Source organism: Cololabis saira, chromosome 4, assembly GCF_033807715.1.
Source record: "Cololabis saira isolate AMF1-May2022 chromosome 4, fColSai1.1, whole genome shotgun sequence".
NCBI lineage: Eukaryota > Metazoa > Chordata > Actinopteri > Beloniformes > Belonidae > Cololabis > Cololabis saira.
Window position 1 is genome coordinate 26,700,395 of NC_084590.1, and position 22,710 is coordinate 26,723,104.

General features: G+C 42.5%; 1 protein-coding gene across 1 annotated transcript; it reads right to left on the reverse strand.

The window, feature by feature from the left end:
• Nucleotides 1-20,226: 20,226 nt before the first annotated feature.
• Nucleotides 20,227-21,234, reverse strand: LOC133442517 (putative nuclease HARBI1). The gene has a single exon (XM_061720526.1). It carries the CDS (start codon nt 21,232-21,234, stop codon nt 20,227-20,229), a length of 1,008 nt encoding a protein of 335 aa, XP_061576510.1.
• Between the last annotated feature and the right edge of the window lie 1,476 nt (nt 21,235-22,710).

Consider the following 22,710-nt stretch of genomic DNA (forward strand, 5'->3'; position numbering starts at 1 on the left):
TTCATGCGTATTGAAACATATTTATCATTAAAAATACATTTTGAGCAATAAACACAGTCAATCAAATGGCAGAGGAGAGTGAAGGTTTAATTTTTGCTTCACTTAACAGTGTTAGAGCCATGACTGTCACTCATCTTTTTACCCAAACAACTTTCCGAAGGTCAGACTCTTTTCAATACCAAAATCAGTTCAGTAAAAAAAATCCAACAATATGTTTAGTGGAATCGATGTGCATGAGTCATTTAAGGGGCTTGCATTTCAAGTACTGCATCAACTGATTAAATGTGAGTGTTGTACACGACTTGGATTTTCTGAAACATTAATCAGCATAGAGATAATGTCGGATTACACATTCGAAACAGAAGAAGTCACTTGGTACCGGGAATGCAGTAATGTCTGTATGACCATGTGCTTCGATGTTTTAATAAGAATCATGTTGGGTAGAAAACGTATATTTGAGAAAACTGGTCCTGAATGAGTGTTTATTCTCACAGCACACCAAGATTTCGGGGTCCATTTAGCTATAAAAAAATTAAATAAAACCAAGATGGGAGACATGAGAAAAATATTAAAAATAATGAATATAATTTTGGAGCCATATTCCTCATGTCGGTCAGGTCATGCACTCTGCCTGGTATTTTTACCAGATCATACATTCCGGTATTTTCAAACAAAAATCCCAACAAATGAAACCATTTTCTTTAAGAAAAACGTGTAGAAGAAGTCGAGGAAAAAAAAGTTACTAAAATGTCCTTACCTTTAATCGGTTGGAACAAGACACAAAATCTATAACAAAGTGTGTATATTTGACTGCCCCAGTGTGTCAGTTCGATGCATTGTCAGCCCTGACACTGCTTACTGGGGACAAGGGCGCATCGTGATGTTGTTATTTATCTGTTTATTTGACTATGGCAGAGTCCTCTAGCTAATGAAACAGCTAATGATAGTTGTACTGTTTATTAAAACAAGTTCAGCAGGTGTAAATGTGTAAGTTTGACAACAAAACACAGAATTATTTGTAATTAACAAGCAACGTCAACTAGTTACGCTGTTTATTTAGTCAGTTTAATTCAGACTCAGTTCAGTGCTTACATTGAACCTTGCGTAACTGTTTTTCTATTCAGTCTTACACTTTGAACCTTATTTAGATTCTACAAAACATTTTCAAATGTGTGTCATTCAAACACTTCAACACGTGGAGGAGCAGAAAAAAATGAAGCGTCCACCACTATATCCATAAGGTGGTCTCTGAGTGAGTTTGTGTGGGAGTGTGAAGTCATTGTTCTGCCTACAGATTCCTTTTTATGGGATTATGAAGACATATGTACCCTCCTTGGCAGTTGGTTAGTGCTGCAGTTTAAAAAATTATGACTGCCATTATCAGATTGCTAAACCAACGGGACATGTCGCTCATCAGCCCACACAAACAGCACATAGTAAAGAGCGTTTCATACTACGCATCACAACACACCACTGCCCATCAGGAAGAATATGGGCAACTGCTAATGGGCTGCCACTGAGTATTAAATAACTAAGCTTAACATAAAGAAAATGTCACATACAGACAAAAGATCATATACTAAAAAGTACCGGCCCAAAATGAATATCGCATGACACACAGAAAATAGACCCACAACTAACAAAACAAGAAACAGCATGAATAGAACTGACATGAGTAATGTCTGGGAGATTGCAGAGAAAGAAACCCACAGAAATTGAGCATACAAAACAGGCCCACACACTAATGCCACATCAAAGAACTGCAAAGGGCTAATGGAAATATATGAGAACACACGTTTGACACAAATGGCTGAATGGTAACACATCACCACATGAATAAGCGTCAAAGAGAGAATTCAAATGGAAAAGTTGGATTAATGCAAGTATATCACACGCAAGAAAATACATAGTGTATATTGTAGCACTAAAAATCATGTAACATACTATCCATCCATCCATCCAGCCATCCATTATCTATACACGCTTTATCCTTTGCAGGGTCCCAGGGGTCTGCTGGAGCCTATCCCAGCTCACATACTATTTATTTAAAATTAAAACAGTTAATCACAAGAAAAATACTGCAACCTCAAATCAGACAGCAGGTGACAAAAATGAGCATTTGATCTAACATTTGATCCAACCCCCATCAACTTTATTCCAGTTGCTAACAGTATATCCTGCATATTAGATAAAACATAATAAACCAGCACAAAACCTCTTAGGAACAAAAATAAGTTAGATTCTGGACAAAGACAAAGCTAACGAAACTCATTGGAGCATTTTTTGAAGCTGGGGGCATCAGGAGGCATGCCCAGAGTGATTTCAGACATTCAGAGCTCATTTGTTGATCAGTCCATATTTTTTAATGGTCTCTGGAAAGAAGATAAAAGCTAATTCTTCACCAGAGCTTAGCATGCAGGTATACAGGCATACACAGCCTTACACTTTTGCCATTTACATTAAGAATTTCCCTTAAAGTCAATGAACTGCTTAATATTATGTACTTAAAGCCTTAAAACATTATTAACCCATAATTGCCCTTCTTCCGACTTTTACTGTGTTGAAATGAAAAGGAAACTTATGAGTTAAATACCTTGGGTTGACACATTCTGCAGTGACAAAAAGGCCAAACAAAGTGAAGCATAAATATAAAGTGTTTTTAGGTTGGTGAGGGTCAAAATAAAGAGCTGAACTTTAGTCATGCTCCTTCTCATTATCCATTATAACAGGACGCTGCACACGAAGAACAGGACCTAACAGAGTCTAATATCACAACATATTATGCTAAGCTCCAGCCAACATAACAAGAATTGGTAGTAATGGAGGCAATTGTCTGTCCCTGACAGCTAGAACCGCTGTGTTCTGGCCTTTTTCTTATTAGAGAACAGAACATTGCACAATGAAATTGACCAAGTTGAAGCATCTCACAGTAAAGTCTGAATATCAGATTGCCTTGATAGCATCCTTGTCGAGTTTGTTTGTGTAACAAGACAGAGCACAGCCTCAAATTGGGAGTGTGCAACGGTCAAAATCCTTGCTAATGTCATGCAAGTCTATTCACAATGGTGCACATCATTAAGACAAAGTGTATGAAAAGTGATGTGAAAGGGGTTAATGGCAAGAAAGAGACAAAATTACATCAAATCTAAATGGATGTACTCTGCTTAGCCAGACTGAAGTGTCTGTTTTGCTGCTGTGGCCTTCAGCTGAAACAAGAGAAACTAATGACACTCTCGAACACACACACACACACACACACACACACACACACACACACACACACACACACACACACACACACACACACACACACACACACACACACACACACACACACACACACACACACACACACACACACACACACACACACACACAGGATGAAGAGGAGGGAAGAGAGGGAGCAAACTGCACAGGGTAGCACACAGGGAGGTAACTAGAGGAACCGAGTTGATGAAATGGAGAGACTGGAATACTATTTTGCTTTAATTTCTTCTGAGTTATTTAATGTTTTATCTTAAATGTAATCATGCACTTAGTACTTAGTAGAAATGTTATCTGATTATTGTCAGTTTCTATTAGATTAAACAGAAAAGCAAAAAGATTTTGAAGGGACTGAACTTTCAGCTCTGATCTGTTTCTGTAAGCACTGAACAAAGAGTAGAGGATGGACAAAAATAAAGGAGACGAACAGAGACAAGGCGTGTACATGTACGATATGTAAATTCCCATGATTTCATGCTGCATACCTCTGTTCCTTTTCCAGAATTAAGCCTCCTTCTTCCCCTGAAGTCAAGCTGTTTATAATTAGCTCTTACCATGATTCATATTCTAACTAAATAAATTAATCTTGAAGACATTGTTTAACAAGTTTCACCTAGAAGGATTTCATCGCACTACAATAGAAACAGGCAAGATGTTCTGACAGTACAAAGATGCATCCCAAGATAGAATACGTTTATATTTAGCATATTTTAATAAATCCAGTTAAATAATTAATTCTCATGAAAAAAAAATCAAATTTGTATTTGCTGCCAATTCCAGGGATCTGTAATTTGAAACAATGTATAATTCTATTAATTATTGACATGCTTCAGTGCTGCTGTTTCTGTGCTCCAGTTATGTAGGCTAATGTTTTGCTTCACATGAGTCAGCTTATACTCGTTCCTGAAAATGTGGCTGTGCAAGTACTCATCGCGCATGCTACACTTTATGGCCATCGGCACATTTACTGTATTTTCACTCTCGGGCATCATACTTTATTCTGCTAATAGTTCTCAGTATGAAAAAAATAAAGATTTAAAAAAAAATGTGAATGGTTTTCTTGAAAAGAAATTGCATGAAAAAAAAAAAAAGAATGATCCATTGTTACATTGCCTTACATAAAAGTGTGGGTTTTGGGAATTTCCATTCCATTATTTAAAATCATGACACAAGGCATGTGTGTCTCTTTTTTGTCAGGTTTAATCTCATGTGTGCAGGTGCTTTTTTATCCTTTCAAACAAACAGTTATACCAAAATCAATCGAGTCGGCAGACTTGAGTCCCACATTTTAATGATTTGATACTTGACTTGGATTTTAATATTTACATGCACTTAGATTACCTGCAATCGGACGCATTACATGCATTCAGACTCATGAACCAGAGACTAGTCCCCAGATTTTTATTTTACAATATGCCATTCTGGAAGTCGGCAGAAAGACAGGTATTTCAGATCTTTTTTCTTCGGACCCAATAAAGACAACTCTCTAAAGCCAATATAACTTCCTCTTAAATATGCTCTCTCTACCCCTTCACAATAAGAGCCCACCCCCCCCGAACACACAGAATGACACAAACCTCAACAACACAGAACATGAGAAACCAAATAAAAGGTTTACAACCACAAAACAAACAAACAGGGCCGCTGGGTGGCACCGTGGTTAAAATAAGCGGCCCATGTACTGAGGCTACAGTCCACCTGCAGGGGCCGCAGGTTCAAGTCCCAGCCTGCGGCCCTTTGCTGCATGTCATCCCCATTCTTTCTCTTTACCCCCTTCCTGTCTAAACTTTGAATAAAAGCCTCTACAGCCACAAAAATCTTTAAAAAAACCCACTAATGCAAAACCTACCAACCAACTAAGCCAAATAAAACTGCAGTGCACTTTAGGAACCGTACACACACCTGATGAAACCCAAGGCAGGTGATCCATACAGTCCTTATCCACCAATGAGGCCCACAATGTCGCCTTCATAGTACAGTGGAACCTCTCACAAGGCCATTGACCTGCGGATGATAGAGTACGATAGAGTTTAACCCCAAGGCTCTCCACCACTGCAGACCACAACTCAGATGTGAAATGGGGACCCCTGTCAGAGCACCACCGAGTAGTCCTGTCCACACTCGTCAGGAGATAGGTAAAACTCCTGGAAGGGGGAAGCGGGCCTACGGAGTTAATATGCACATACTCAAACTTCCCCTGCGGAATAAGAAACTGTTCCAGTGGAGTCTTAGGGTGCTTTCAGATGTGTGGCCCGTTTGTTTTGTTCCGATTCAGGGGTCCGATACAGTAGTTCCGTTTTTCGTTTGTAGTGTTTGTGTTCATAAGGCAACCGTCTGTAGTGGTTCAAACCTGTTAACAAATGCCATGCGCGAACCAACTCTTCTCTCATTGGTCAGAAATGAACACGGAAGGAGTTTCCTCTTCCTTACCCCGGGAAAAACAACAATGATTATAACCCCTTTCACATAGAGGGCGCAAAGGGCAGACCGCCGCCAGCGATACCGTTCATTGTGTATTTGCTACCACGGCGCAAGAGCGGGCCGCTCTGCCGCTGAGCTCGGTGGCGCGCGAGAGGGGGCGCCTGCCGTGGCGCTTGCGAATTGAACATTTTTTAATTTCACCGTGCCGCGCTGTGACGACATCTCGGCGCATCCAATAGGAGATAAGGGAGAAGAGAGACAAGGGAGAAGAGAGAAGGTTGTGTCCAATAGGAGAGAAGGTGGTGGAGGCTACCCGGCGGTGGGCGCGGCGGAAACCGCTCTCTATGTGAAAGCAGCTTATGAGTGAGCTGTGTCGGTTGCTGTGTCGATTATGTTCTCACTGCAAACGAACCGCTCCAGATCTCGAATGGAAGCAAGCCGAGACCACCTCTCCTAGGCGATCTTGGCTCACTTGTTTTGTCCTGCATCCGAGCGCGATTGCTGTGTTCACTTATACCAAACGAACCGATCTTTAGGGGGAAACGCTCCCTGTTTTGGAACAACTGCTCCAAATGGGACAGGTCTGAAAGCACCCTTATGGCTCGCCACGCCCCCGTCTTGCGATTTTCCACTACGGGCCGAGACGGGTAGAGGCTGGCCAAGTAGATACTTTTTCTGTTCCTACTCTGCCGAGGTTCTGAGCGTGCTGAGTCGGCCCTGTATCTGACGTGATCACAATACACGCCACCGATTGGTCGAGGGGGGCCGTCAGACGTTTGAATCAGGAAGCGGGGAGTCAGCGCGAGAGCAGCCCGCGGCTTCCTCATTTTATCCGACAGGCAATGGCAGCGCAAAAGTCTGGAACGACAAGTTCCACCAGGCTCTCTGTCTCTTCCAAGCCGCCTGCGGCTCTCAGCTGAAGGCTGATTTATGGTTCCGCATTACACCAACCTACGGCGTAGGGTATGCAGCGACGTGCACCGTACGCCGTAGGCTACGCCGTCAATTTAACGGGGAACCATAATTCAGGCTTTATTTCTCATCAGCGCCGACGAACATCCATCCATCCATCCATCGTCCGCCGCTTATCCGTTCCCAGGTCGCGGGGCAGCAGCCTCCCTCACCCCAGACACTTCCTCCAGCTCCTCCGAGGGTAGTCCGAGGCGTTCCCAGGCCAGCCGAGAGACATAGTCTCTCCAGCGGGGTCTTCCCCGGGGTCTCCTCCCGGTGGGACATGCCTGGAACACCTCCCTAGGGAGGCGTCCAGGAGGCATCCGATACAGATGCCCAAGCCACCTCAGCTGACTCCTCTCAATGTGAAGGAGTAGCGGCTCGACTCCGAGCTCCTCCCGGGTGACCGAACTCCTCACCCTATCTCTAAGTCCAGCCACCCTGCGGAGGAAACTCATCTCGGCCGCTTGTATCCGCGATCTTGTCCTTTCGGTCACTACCCAAAGTTCATGACCATAGGTGAGGGTAGGTGCGTAGATTGACCGGTAAATAGAGAGCTTCGCCTTTCGACTCAGCTCCTTCTTCACCACGACGGTCCAGTACATCGAACGCATAACTGCGGACGCTGCACCGATCCGTCTGTCAATCTCCCGCTCCATCGTTCCCTTCAAGATACTTGAACTCCTCCACCTGAGGCAGGACTTCTCCACCCACCCGGAGAAGGCACGCCACCCTTTTCCCGGTGGAGAACCATGACGACAAACAAAATAAAAAAAATAAAAAACGTCGCCGCTTGAAGCTTCTTTCACTCTAATTTTTTAACTTGATATCGAACACAAGCCACAGACCCAGCAGCACATATATCATCTCCTCCAGGTTCTACATCTTTAGTGTTGTCTTCTCTGTTTAGATCACACAATACGTCACAGCAGCTTCACCCCAACCCACCCACTTCTCACCTGGGTATCGAAAAACAAACGAGGACAAAGCGGGTGGAGGCGGTACGAGGCGTGACGAGCCGTCCCGAGCCGAGGCGCGCTGAGTAGGTACTAGTCGAAAAGGGCCATTAGTGTGCACCTTGGCACGCTGGCAAGCTAGACAAGAAGCTGCCCATGTCATCTCTACGGGGGCCTGGCCACACAAATTTTACCTCGACCACTTTAACTGAGGCTTTAATGCCTGGGTGTGAACAGAATGCACTACATCAAGAACCTGCCGACACCAGCCAGTAGGAACCAAAGGTCGAAGCCTGCCAATCAAGACATCATACAGAAGGGTCACACCATTCTCATGAAATGAGACCACCTCCAAGTGGATTCAGCTGCCTTAATAGTCAGAACACCTGGGTCTGTCTGCTGGTCCCTGGCCATGGCCAGGTATTCCACGCCTAAATGCACAGAAGCAACCCGTGCTCTGGATAGACAGTCCCCCACCTGATCATTTTTGACGGCCACATGCTGAATGTCCATAGTGGTGGTGGAAAATTGCCCCTGTTGCCATGCTGACCATGGTTCAGAAATTTTTGCCATCGCAAAATTGAAAGGCTTGTGGTCAACAAAAGCAATAAAGTTCCTGCCCTGGAACATTAACTGAAAATGGTGCGTTGCCAGAAAAAGGCTGAGCAGTTCCCTATCAAAGACACTCTATTTACATTCGGCCTCCCGAAGTTTCCTGCAAAAAAAGCGAGAGGTTGCCAAACACCATCCACCCATTGTTCACACACCACCCCCACAGCATAATCAGAGGCATCAGTTGTCAGGACCATAGGAGCCGTGGGAGATGGATGGGCCAACAGCGCAGCCTCAGCCAGGGCCTTTTCGTCATCCTCGAATGCCTGTACCCCCTCGGGGTCCACTCTATTCGTTGGTCACCTTTTGTGCCTCTAAGCGCTTCATCCATAAGGTGAGAAGCTTATGGGATGAAACTGTTATCAAAATTCACCATCCCCCAAAACTCCTCCAGGGGCTTCACAGAGGGAGGGCGAGGTAAAGCTGAAACTGCTTCAACCGTCGCTGGCAGGGGAACCACCCCATGGGTTGACACTCTATGTCACAGGAACTCAATAGCAACCAGACCGAACTGGCATTTGCTGGGCTTACGATCATGCCGTGCTCACTCAGCCAGATGAAAAGCTGGCGGAGGTGCACCATGTGCCCTCTCACAGGGGGACTAGCCACCAATATATCGTCCAGACCCTGCAGAACTGAATCCACAAGTCGCTGGAAAGTCTGCGCTGTGCTTTTAAGTATGAAGGGCATCTGCAAAAATTCAAAAAGACCAAAAGGAGTAATAACCGCTGTTTTGGGTACATTTAGTGGATGTATGGAATCTGATGGTAGCCCCGCACTAAATCCACCTCATGCTGAACCAAGCTAGCAAAAAACATGGGGAACGTCAGAGCAGGAAACTCTGCCAACCAGTGGTAATACTCATCTCCTCTGGCAAGCCTGTTAGCAAGAGGCCGATGACTGGGACCCCCAAGTTTACATGGGTAGGTATCAAATGACACAGAATCAATTAAACAGCCATTAGCAACATGCACCAATATCCTAAAAGCACACAAAAAAAAATCAGCACCCAAAATAGGTACAGATACAGAAACCATCACAAAAATCCCATGTAAACTGACGTCCATTGAAACACACAGTCACCAACCTTGAACCACAAGTGCGAATGAAGGTGCCATTAGCCATGTCCAGTGGGGCATCCATGGCTCTGAAAAACGTTCTTTTCCGAAACCAAGATAATGTGCCGCTGTGCCCCAGAGTTCACCTGGAAACGCCGGCCAGAAACCTCATCCTTGATGAAAAGCACCTTATCCGAGCTGCCAGCACACACAGCTGCTAATGAGCGCTGACCCTCTCATTTCCCTGATGATGGAAATAACACGCCTTAACTCCAAACCAGCGGTGATAAAAGCATAGCCCATCCTCCTTCCGTCACTCTGTCATGCGAGCCACAACCTCAGCAGCCTCCGGCCACCCCTTGAGACGCAACCAGCAATACAGCATGCACACTGTAGTGTCTGGAAGCCAACAAGAGCTGGTCCCCTTCCTCAGTCAGGGAGCAGTAATCTTTGATCTGGATCAGAGCGAAACTAGTCAGCGCGGTGCAAACAAGCAGAGGTGGCTGACGCAGAAAGGTGAGTAAAAAGGAAAGAAAACATCCCCCAAGCCACTCAACGCCAGCATGTGCTCCATCAACTCAGAGGGTGAAAAAGCCACCGGATGTATATCTAGAGCACACCATATTTGTTAATGCTCAGCAGATTCCTTAACAGCTAAGGACAACGCTTTTAGGGCATCCTACAATCATCGCAAATCCTTCTTCTTGGTTCCATGCATCCTTTGTTTAGCAGACGGTGATAGTCACAGGCTGATGCTGAAATACACAGGATTCTGAACACCTGGATCTTGTTGTTATAATGTTGATTAAAAATGACAAAAATAACCATCATGTGAAGGTTCCAGACCACAGGTTCACTACAATACCGTTAAAGTAATTCCCTCCTACTATTACCCCATTAACGGTGTAAAGGCTGAGTTATGGTTCTGCGTCAAAACGACACCGTGCCTACGCCGTAGCGTACGCGTCAACGCGTACCACACGCCGTCACTGACGCGTACCTTCCAAAAATTGTACTTATACTACGCGTCGAGGCGACGCAGACCAAATGCAGACGGAGAGGGCTGTGATTGGGTCGCTTGGTAGCAACGCATTTCCGGTTTCCGGTTTGAAGCAGTCGTGAACTTTCAGCGCTCTTTTCTTCGTGTATGTGTGATTTTTTTTTTTGTTTTGTTTTTTTGCACAATAGTTGTCCTTATCTCTTTCATTCACTGTGACCGGAAAAGTCGGATAAACCATTCAGGAAAAGATTGCGAACTAGTGGTCGCGGGGGGTACTGCACCGCGACGAAATGGAGTGACGCAGAAGTCAGAAGGGTTCACGACGGCGTCACGGTGACGGCGTCACGTTGACGGCATCACGGTGACGGCGTAGGCACAGCGTCGATTTGACGCAGAACCATAATTCAGACTTTAGTGCTGCTGATGGGCTAATGTCCTCTAAATTGTAACACTATCTAAGCAGAGGAGACTCAAGTCTGTGACTTGGACTCAACTTGTGCTTAAATCATACACACTGATGACTTGAGGCTTGAGTCACACTCATGATTTGATAGTTGTGAGCGATCCTTATTACTTCATTGTTCCACCATAATCTCATACCTGTCTGAAACCCATTACCTCACCACTCAAATGCAGTTTTGCATATGCATACACCTTGACCAGAACAGCTAACTACCCCACTTTTGGCTGTGGTGCCTTTTGAAATAAAGTTTGGCTCAAGGAATTAAACTGGACTAATGATAGAGCTGCCATCTGCAGTTTGAAGAATCAAAGATACTGAATCGGGAACACTTAAAACTTCAAAATTCCTCTGTAGGTCAGTCAAAATCATGGTTTGTGTTTAATGGTTTGAACAGTTAGCAAACCTTTAAGTAATACATCTATTACAAAGTTTAATTTAACTGGACTGACATTTCCTCAACCTTTTGAACAGACATTTAATAATTTGGTTGATACACTTGCTCAAAATTCACATAGAGAGCTGTTTGACAGTGACAAAAGAATCAGTCCTATTACAACCATATGAAAGACTGGATTTTATTAACTTGAGCTACGAGCAGGCTACTGAGTTACTGTTGTCCACATAACATTATAAGATCTTTAGATCCACTTTAAACTAATTTTTGGTTGTAATAATTGATAATAATATGTCATAAATTATGATAACAGTATGTGGTGTTAATTCCTTTGAAATATAAATCCTCTGTTCTCAGCTGTGTACACCACGTGCATGATTTAAAAAAAAAAAAGTTATGTGTGTGTCTGTATCTGAGCGACTATACATTTCTGAAGACCTTGAGAAAAGGTGTCCGAGCAGATTCTTGTAGCCTTGAGAAATAACAGCAACTTGGGAAAAGTTTCAGTCTGTGAGACTGAGGCTGGCCCTGAGTCACTAACAACCTTTTAATCTGATGCAGATGCAGAATGTTTTCACTTCCTGTAACACTGCAGCCTTTCACACGATGCCATTCTCTCAGACAATCTGAGGCCATGATGTACTGCATTAATGATTTTTCCCTTCTGCCATGTTTTTGTATCTCAGATAAGGTATTATACAAAAGGTCAGTAAAAGGGTCATTTTCATCCCCCATTATTGTGTTTCCTCTTCTCTCTCTCTGGATTGATTCACATAAAAAAAAAATGTTTAGAAAAAAAAGGAAGAAGCAGCAGACGGTCATCCAGCAGCTGTTAATGCAATGCATTTGGTCTTCAGCAAGTGCAACCATTTTTCCTTGCAGTTTAACAGGTTTTGTGCCAGAGCCATTGAGAATGAACCATATGATGTTTTATTACCTCCTGATATATCAACCCTTTAAAAGTAAAGAACATTTACAGTTTTCTCTCAATGTACCACTGAAATATTTTGCTCCTGCGGTTAGTAAAACTACACCCACATTAATATGCTTTCATGTTAAAACTTTATTATTCTACATGGCATCCACACCACTTCAGTGAATTTGACTTCTGAAAACAGAACACATTTTTGATCTGCTGGACACCCTGCTTCAGTTTCATTACAACTGTTGCATCCTAAATGTGGATGAAATGAACCTTAAAGGCGACCTATTATGGCATCTAATATCTATATTAAACAGGCTTTGAATGTCTTAAAAACAAGCTTTTGATTGTTTTTACTAAATAAATTAGAAATTCCGCCTCTGAGCCATGTCTTTATCTTCCCAGTCTCTAACCTCATTCTCTATGCGGGATTCTGAGTGGGCGGGGCTATGATAATGAGGCACGGTGCTGATTGGCTGCCTGAATGACGCAATACACTGCTACGAAAAAATGGCGGAAGCTCCGGACGGCGGAGTTAGTTGTGGGCGTGGTTTCACACATTGGAGGCCAACCGATGTAAATCGCTCCGTCGTTACGTAACGACGGGAGCAGAATCTTATTGGCTCGTAGAAGCCACATCACACTGGATGGCTCATCCGGGCGGTTGTACAGACACTGCAGAATTTGGTTGCTTTCCTCCTTCTCTGAGTTGGCAGGCTGAGGGGAGACCACTTTATATATGTTAAAGCAAGAAAAAACGTGTTTTTCATAATAGGTCCCCTTTAAGCATTTGGAAACAAAGACGCAGTTGGGCTTCTGGGTCACTACGTATCCTTCCATGATTTGCCAAGCTTATATCATGTGACAATCACTGGAAGGTAACACAAGAAAGCCCCTAAACAATAAACAGGAAGTTGTCCTAGTTATCAGCTGTTATGCAGCTAAAGTCTGCATTTAATCACACTGCACCAGTCTACAGTCTGCATGCACTGACGGCAATCCATCTTATCAATCGGCAAGGAAGGTTATTTCCAGAAGAGTTTTCAGCCTGTTTTCACTCGTGTGTGCATGCCCGGTAGGCATTAATGCGAATGTGTTCAGCATTCAGTGGTGTAACAGGGATAGAAAGCCTTCCCAATAGTAATGCTGATGCGGTTTTAACAAATGGTTGATACAGCCTAAGCGTAAAGCACTAACTAACAGCAGCACATTATTACTGATACAGTGGTCAGATACCAGCCTCTCATCTCTCCATCACAGTATGTGTGAAGATATGTACAGTATGTAAGGTTTTTTTTTCTCAGTAAGAACCTGCTTAGACAGCTGACCTTAGCTTAGAAAGACCAAGTTTATATTTGGTGAAGCATTCCCTGCATAACCTCCAACATGCCCTGCAACCACCTACACACACTAACACACAACTTTATCATTTCCATTCTTTTTGCTACAATAGCCCACACAACTACACACTCCTCAGTCATTCTGCCCACAGCCCACTGTCCTTTAATTACTAATTATTTCCACTAGATTTAAGGAGAATACTGCTGCTAAAATTGTGTGTGTTTGTTTGTGTATACATACATACTGTATTTCTCTTATTTCCATTTGCAGATTGTTTGTGTGTATGTGTGCACAAACAATATGTGCATGTGTGTATATGTGTGTGAGAGAGAAAGATAGAGAGAGAAAGCGCACACGTGTAAATGAGACAGACGGGTTTAGTGCTGAAGGCAATCACAGGCCTGAAACATTTATATCTCATTACCCTGAGAGAGATAGAGAGAAATAGCTAGAGGACAGAGACAGAAAAAGAAAAAGAAGGAAAAAAACAAAAAGCAGAGGAGCAAAAGGACAAAAAGCAGCAGGGTAGAAACATAGGAGGATATAAAAGGACAAATAAAATAACGAGGAAAACTGTAAGACACTTATAGCTTTTGAGTCTTCAGAGGTTAAAAGAGTTATTGTGATTCACAGCTTTCCTGTGTACAATGCCCAATTCCCCAAATTATTTATCATTTACACCAAGGGGAAGTAGCTCACAAAAGTATCCAAGATGAATATCAGAAAAATAAATGAACAGGCGGTGGCATTAAGCCAGAAGAAAATAACTGTTTCCCCTTCGGTCACTCACGCATGTCCTTCACTGGCTCTGTGGTCTTCAAGGGGAGCCATGCCCCCAGTCTGACAGACACTGCTGTGTCACAAAGTCACAAAGGTCTTACCTGCAAAAGGTTTGATCCACAAATAATGCGTTTGAAGCTGTTGATGTGACACAGCTTCTTTCTGCTTTCTATCTTTTATGTTTTTGTACTTTAAAGGAGCCGTCTGTAAGAAATGGCCAAAACTGGTACTGCAGTCACTTTCAAAATATTGTTGAGCGGCGTGTACCCTCCCCCTCCTCCCCCCCGACCAGAGGTTGCCAGGTAGGCTGCAGAATGCAGCAGGAACGTAGGCTGCCATGGCTGTGATAATTAGAGCCGAGCTGGCAACCCGGATGCCGAAACAATACTGACTTGGTGATTGGGAGATAGGTGGAGGGTGGAGCTTCAGGCCAAAACAAAAAATGACAACATAAACATCAGTTGAGGGCTGCAACTCCTCTTTTTAAACTGGAATATCCTGGCTTGAGTGCTGTTGTCAGTGACATAAGTATTTGAAATGAACATGATTTTTAAATGTCTGTTGACATATCGGGGTCATTTTATGATTAGTTTTATTATTGCTCTTACATACAGCTCCTTTAAGTGTTAATGAATGGCTTCAGTGCAATAACGTGGTATAAGGCAGGCTCTAGACTCAGGCCCCGTTTACACATAGCCGGGTATTTACAAAAACGGATATTTCCCCCTCTACGTTTTGAAAAATTCCATCGTTTACACGAGATCGTTTTCAAAATGTCTTCGTTTACACGAATCCGCATAAATGAATCCTGGAAAAACAACAAATGACACGTGTAACTTCCAGTTAAGGTGATTTATGGTTCCGCGTTAAACCCAAAGCAGAGCCTACGGCGTAGGGTACGCAGCGCAGGTAATGGCAGCGCAAAAGTCTGTTTGGTGATCCAACTCTAAGGTGCATATGTTCATAAACCATAAACATAAACCATAATTCAGGCTTTACTTCCAAGACGGAACAACAGTCTTTCGTTTGGAGTGAGAGAGAAGTGGAGTGACTTTTAAGTGTGACTTTAGAATATAAAACAGGTAAAATACAAGAAAATATTGACGGTGGCCAAACTAATTGTAAACACATGTCGCACACATGACGCTGGTGACGTTTCTGTTGCATAATGTGACGTTCTGAAGCCTAAAGGCTGAATTATGCTTCTGCGTCAAAATGGCGCCGGTGCCTACGGCGTGTGGTTTGGATCGACGCAGACGACACGCCGTCACCTGCGGCGTCACTGACGCGCACCTCCCGAAAATTGTAACTACGCGTCGAGGAGACGCAGACCACACACACAGACCGAGAGGGCTGTGATTGGTTCGCTTGGAAGCGAAGCATTTCCGGTTTCCAGTTTGAATCAGTAGTAAACTTTCAGGGCTCTTTTCTTCGTTTATATGTGATTTTTTTTGTTTTGGTTTTTTGCACAATAGTTGTCCTTATCTCTTTGATTTACTGTGACCGAAAAAAGTCGGATAAACCATTCAGAAAAAGATCGCTAACTAGCGGCCGCGGGGGGTACTGCACCGCGGCGAAATGGAGTGATGGAGAAGTCCAAAGGGTTCAGCACGGCGTCACGGCTGCGGCGTGTGCTCTGCGTTGGTGTGACGCAGAACCATAATTCAGCCTTAAATCTCAGTTTTCCTCTGTTTAGACGCAAACGTGAAAACTGAGTTTTTGAAAATCTCCACTTTGGCCGGAGTTTTCAGAAATGATCGTTTTTGGTGACTTTGAGCTCCGTTTTCGTGTAAACGAACGGCCAAAACGCATGAAAACGCCTCTGTTTTTGCTCCGTGTAAACGGGGCCTTAATGTATCTGTTTCAGGTCATGCTTTGAAACATTTATGTAACATATATCATTTAGTATTATCCGTGCAATTCCCACAAGTTCCTGGTTGGGGCTGTTTTTTTTTCCACAAACGCTATGTGCATCCAAATGGAAACGTTTGGTTAAACATTTTCATTTGAATATGATTGTAACTCCATTTACCTGTGCTATACAAAATATCCACCTATATTTTACCAAGGAACTGCTTTATATTTAACACATCCAAGTTGATGTACACAAGAAGTGCACCCTGCAGTTTCTGTTCACTGTTGGGTTTGAAATAAATAAATAACTTTACAGTAGAAAGCCAACAAAAGTAAATGTTAGAATAAAGCTACACTGTCTTTTATTCTGCATGTTTCTCATCTCCCTCTTGCGCAATAACTACATGCAGTGATTAGTGTTAAGTGTTTCCAGCTATGTTGGGGAAACAGTATATTTGTCATAGTTATGGTGATACTCTACATGAAATCCATCCAGTAGTTGAATGCTAAGTATGCATTTATTTCCGACTCTCATGTGCATATGGACAAAAGAGGCAAATGAGATACGAACTGTTAAATAAACAGTGCCAGGCACAGAGAAATCATCCCTTTGAACAATTTAAAAATTTCCCAATTTTGATACCATTCATCTATATTTACAACAGATTTTAGTCGTTTCTGTACTTTTTGAATGGTAACAGCTTCATTTTGGGGTGGAGTTGAGATCTGACAAATATTAGCCACATGGTAAAGAAAAAAGAGCTAATACACTTAGGGCCTGATTTACTAAAGGTTTGCGTGCGTAAAAACGTGTGCAAACTTGACAGCACCCGCAAACCAAGGTGCCAGCTGATCTACTAACAGCGTGCAAAGAGGACTGCGTCTCTCAAATGCGCAAAATTGCACACGCAATTCAGTTAGTACTTTTGCCCTGATGAATAATCAATATGGGGCGTACCCGGCAGAAATCCTAAATACTGGGAGGGGAAGATGCAAATTGGTCCATTTACCACACGCAATGAGATTTACCAAGCCTGAAAGTAATTGCGGGGATTGTGATTGCGTCTGTATTTAATACGTTTGAAAGGAAGGTGCTAATCTCCACATGCAAAAGGAGAAATATTTTATTTGAATGTTAAAGTAGTAAAGTATTATTCAGCAAAAGGTTGCCACAGGAGGCACATTCATTTTTTTATTTGTGATAATAAATAAATCACGTGTTTTCATGGAGAAAAAAGTGTTTCTCATTGTGCGCCTATACTTGTTCTGCAGTTGTCATACCCCGGTCCGGTGTCGTGCCGTATTCATCACCCCTGCCGTGAAAAGCACCCCCTCGTCTGACAAAAATGATATTCTCATTCCGTGTCACGTTCTGCTGAGCGTCCAGTTTTGTGTTAATGATTTATGTTTAAATGCGCTCATGGATTCCACAATACTCATACTTTCCCACAATCATAGTCACAGATAACGAAAATCGGGTAAATGGTTATTGATGTCATTAATTAATAGCCTGCTTACTGTGTTGTCTTCCATAATATTTGTAAATATATATAATATAAACTCCTAAGTATGTGTTTGTGTGAGTGTGTATATATAAATATATTGAAGTGTCAGTGTGTTGTTTTTTTTCTTGGTCTACTTATCATTGAATATACGAGGGGGTGCTTTTCACGGCAGGGGTGCTGAATACAACAATTTGCCTCTTCCACTAATATCTCTAACTCCAACTCGTCAAATTTCATTTTGCGCTTGCGACTATATCCTGCTTTCCATCCAGACTCCATGCCGCAAAGTTTGCGCCGCAAACCTAAGACGCGCAACACCTGATTTAAATACTGCTGTTTGCACCTGTTATCAATTGCGCACGCAATCTTAGTTGATCACCCGCAAAACACACAACAACAGCACGTGCAAACATTTTCAGTGCACACGCAATGTAGTACTCTTTATTTAGGATCTTAGTAAATCGGGCCCTTAGAGCTTAGATATAGGGTGAGAAGCTCAGTCACTCCGGAGGAGCTCGGAGTTGAGCCGCTGCTCCTTCACATTGAGTGTGTTCGAAATCGCCCCCTATCCCCTATATAGTGCACTACATAGTGTGCACGCCATTTTCGAAGTTCAAATTCTCTACACTACATCTCGTCCACTACCTCGTTCACTATAAAATACCCACAATGCACCGCAAAAGTTAGTGTACAACCCATGTACCCTACTTTTACTCCCGTATACCACAATGCAATGCGGTCATGTTTTGTCTGAGGAGAAGGAGAAGAAGAAAAAATAAGGAGAAAAAATGGCAGCTGAGCAGAAGGCGGAGGAGCGCGGGAGCGCTTTACTTATAAATGTAAGTAACGTTAACGTACCAACATGTACTTTAGTGGCGTGTTTATATATACCCTTTAACAATGAGCATTTGTAGAGTAGCCTGTGTCCTTAACAGTAAGCATTTGTAGAGAGTAGCCTGTTTGTAACTGTTAGCTAACGCTAACGCTACTCCTGTTTCGATTTCTAACGCAACGTTATAATGTTATGTTTATATGTGTGTGTGTTCTCTTTTCACAATTTGCGACTTGTTATAAAAGTATATGCTTGTCTGTTATTTTCAAAGGGACAGATGATGATGTTGAGGGCCTGATAAAGCTGCGCATGCAGCATAACAGGCTCTTCTCGGGGCGGCGTAACGCCGCGTTTCATGGATGGGAGTAAGCAAACACATTTCAGTGATAGCATTATGTTTTTCCTTAGTGGATTTTATTTTGTCAAATTATGCTAGTCCTAACCTCGAAATACCTGTGTAAATATGTGCATTGTATTCTGTAAATCGTGACAAAAGATGTAGGGAAATCTAACAATTATGAGGTTGATATGATGTTATTAAACCATGGTAAAGAAACAACATGCACATCCACTTACCCTGTTTATAAGCATCTGAGAAAGAGCCATCGCATAAAACGTCATGCTTAATTAAATTACACTTGCATGGGAGCCCCTATGGTGTGCAGATTTTTTTCTTATTTTTCGTTGACATGTTATACAATTTAAACAGTAACACGTAGGTATATTTGATATTATATTTGATGGATGCATGAAATTAATTCTTGTCTTGTATTTCTTAGGGTTGTCCTGAAAGAAATGGGGCTGGAGGGGGTGATATCCCCAGCCAGGGCTGGGAAGAAATGGGAGAACCTGAAAAAAACTTACAAGGTAAGATTTGTCTCTTTGTAAAAAACATTCTTAACTTGTAATACGTTTGCTTTTCTAAGTATACCCCCATAATTTTAAGGAACTCAAGAAGCCGCCAACTGGCCAGAGCACAGGGAAGACACAGCGGCCTCCTGGAAGTGGTACTCCCTAATGGACGAGGCACTTGGCGGGAGGCCATCCATCCGGCCTCCTGTCCTTGTTGCCTCGGCCTGGGGGGAGAGTTCCAGGGCAGCTGCAGTGTCCTCCCCCGATGCCCAGGAGGCAGGGCCAAGAGAGGCAGGGCCAGGAGAGAGAGAGAGGCCAGGAGAGAGAGAGAGGCCAGGAGAGAGTCCCCAGCCTAAGAGGCAGAGGACAGACCCTGTCCTCGAGTTTCTACGAGCAGAGAGTGCCAGGGCAGAGGAGAGGAAGAGAGGGAGGAGAGACTGTTGTCTCTACTTGAGCAGAAAAAATGTAGATGAAAATAATTAATAAATAAATGAAATGCATGTATTGACCTGTAAGTAAGACGTGTCTGTGTATATTTAAAGAAAGAAAAGGGTTACCAACAAAAAAAATTTTATTTTACAAATAATTCAAGGAGGTAATTAGATAGATGAATAAATAAAAGTAGATCAACAGTAAATAAATACATAATTCTCTAACAGTAAATCCTAACCCTAACTGATTGCAAAATCTAACATATATATCAATAAGTAAATAATTTTCTAACATACTAAATCCTAACCTTAACTGATTGCAAAATCTAACATATATATATATATATATATATATATATATATAAATAAATAAATGATTCTCTAACATACTAAATCCTAACCTTAACTGATTGCAAAATCTAACATATATATAAATAAATGATTTTCTAACATACTAAATCCTAACCTTAACTGATTGCAAAATCTAACATATATATAAATAAATAAATGATTCTCTAACATACTAAATCCTAACCCTAAATGATTGTAATGTCTAACATATATATACAATATTTACAAATTGTTTCTTTTTATACATAGTCATGATGCTCCAGGGCTGCCACCGGGCCATCAGGAGCAGAGACAGCTGCAGCCATTCTCTCCCGGATGCACTCCCCACTTTGCTGGTCCTGGTGGTGATGTGGCTCCCCAGCATCTTCACCAGGCCAGTCATCTGCTGGCTCCACAATGTCGCCATTGACGAGGCAGATGTTGTGGAGCATGGCACAACAGGCGATGATTTGAGGTGAAAAAGTTGGTTTCACCTCTAGCGCCTTAAAAAAAATGGCCCTCCAGCGAGTCTTCATACTCCCAAAAGAGCGCTCTACGATGGACCTGGCTTTGGCGTGGTGGTGATTGAACCGCCTTGCTGTAGCCAGGTGGACTGGCTCCTTGTATGGCGTGATGAGGGCGATGGGGGCAGACAGACAGGGGTACCCACCATCCCCAAGGATAAAAAACCCTTGGGGTGGATACCGCTGCTCTGTATAAAGAGGGCTGTTTTTGAGGACCCTGGAGTCATGAACAGACCCTGGGTAGCCTGCGAAAATGTCCAGGTACCTCCCTGTGTGGTCACAGACGGCCTGTAGCTGGATGGACGGGAACAGCTTCCTGTTCATATAACAGAGGCCATCAACAGATGGTGGTTTGATGCGTATTTGGCACCCATCTATACTGCCCACTACCCTGGAGAATGCAGGGGACCCTGCTAGACGGGCAAACCCATTCCCTATCTCCTCCAGCTCAGCAACGGATGGTAGGCGGATGATTCTCGGCAGGATTTTGAGGAGCTTGCCTGACATTTTATGAACCATGTCATGGATGGTCGTGCGAGGGATGTCAAAGGTCCTTGACACTACCCTGTACGAGGTGGCACTGGCTAGCCAGAACATAAACACCAGCACCTCCAGGTAGTGGCCCCATCCATGGTCTTGCTGGGTACTGGTTATTGCAATCAGGTTGTCCAGGGAAGCTCTGGTCAGCCGGTAGTCTGGCTTCAGGTCTGCCTCCTCATCCAAATACACCCGGAGGACTGGCATATTGATGTTGAGGCGGCAGTAGGTATGTGGTTCCAGCTAAAATTATTAAAAAATATATTATTATTATTGTTGTTATTACATTTCACATATTAAAAAAGTAATATAATTTAAATGAGGACGACACTAAAACCATTTTGTTCATTCTAAAAAACACAGGTTTGTAAGGAAGAAGCCCTTCAAGGCCCAGTCTACAACTGGAGGGAGCTCAAATAACAAGAAGCTTTGCAGGGTGAGTAATACAATAGTGATCTGTAGTGCCACAGATCTCTCTTTCTCTTATACTTTAGTCATTGGTGATATCCAGTTGGTGCAAACCTAAAGTGATAAGTACACACCTGTGACATTCTGTTTCTATTTTCCTCACAAATGTGTATTGTGTTTTACAGTTGCTGTCATCTCCAGCTCCCTCCAGAATGATTCCCTTGGGTGGGGAAGACTGTTCTTAAGACCTTTTTATTGAAGCTTTTTTCAAAGTAATAAATAATTAATTAAAAATTGTTATTTAATTCATATTTGTCTTTCCTGGTTGAAATGTTCCTTTTATGAGTTTAAGTTTGTTTTAAGGTATATAAATACAGGATGCTGCAGGTATTTTAGATGATTTATCAGTTAATTGCTTACATTATTTATTACTATTCAATGGTGATTCATTACTCTAACATTTTTTATTTATTTGTTTTAAAATGTTGCAATGGAAAGCCGAAATGATATATTCAAATGTACAGTTACTCACAAGCCAATTCCCTGTCAGGATATGAGAAACCATTAAACACTCCTAACAAGCTGAAATTACAGAAGTATTGTTGCAAGTACTCGAACGAATTAATTAATGATAACCGCAGTTGGTGATTAATGTAATAATTGTTTAATTAGTAATTTAACTCGTGTTAAATATAAATACATTGGTAATTTGAGACTTTTATAACTGAGTTGATGTAACTGGAGTTATTAAATGAAATTCGAGGACATTTCAATGTTATTCAATGGATACTTAACTAAATAAATCAATACGTTCAAAGTGCCACCAGGGGTCAGCCCATACCAGCCCATACCAGCTAGCATGTCAGCTAACATTTCTTTCGGTTATTTACCAGTGGACGTTGGCGAATCAACAAATTGGGTTGTAAACCCCTAAGAAGCCTTTGTCTTTGCCTCCGCCGGTGCCTGAGAAGCAGGAGTTGTGCAAAAAGCACCCAAACAACCACAGGAATCATATTAAAGCAATCGTCGGTTAAATGCCAGCAGCCAGTAGCTAACGGTACCGTTGCTAACGGTAGGTCGCACGTACTAAATAGGTTTTAGTCGTGAGCAGTTATAGCTGAGGATTGGAACACACAATAGTTGACAAAAGCACACTTCTACACCATTCATTTTCAACAATTTAGCTGAAATTACAGAAGTAGACTTTTATTACCATTTTTATTACCATTTGAGACTTTTATAACTTTGAGTTGATGTAACTGGAGTTATTAAATG

Bases quoted from the DNA above. Each gene is read 5' to 3' on its own strand.
- LOC133442517 (XM_061720526.1), bottom strand. From the start codon at position 21,234: ATGCCAGTCCTCCGGGTGTATTTGGATGAGGAGGCAGACCTGAAGCCA.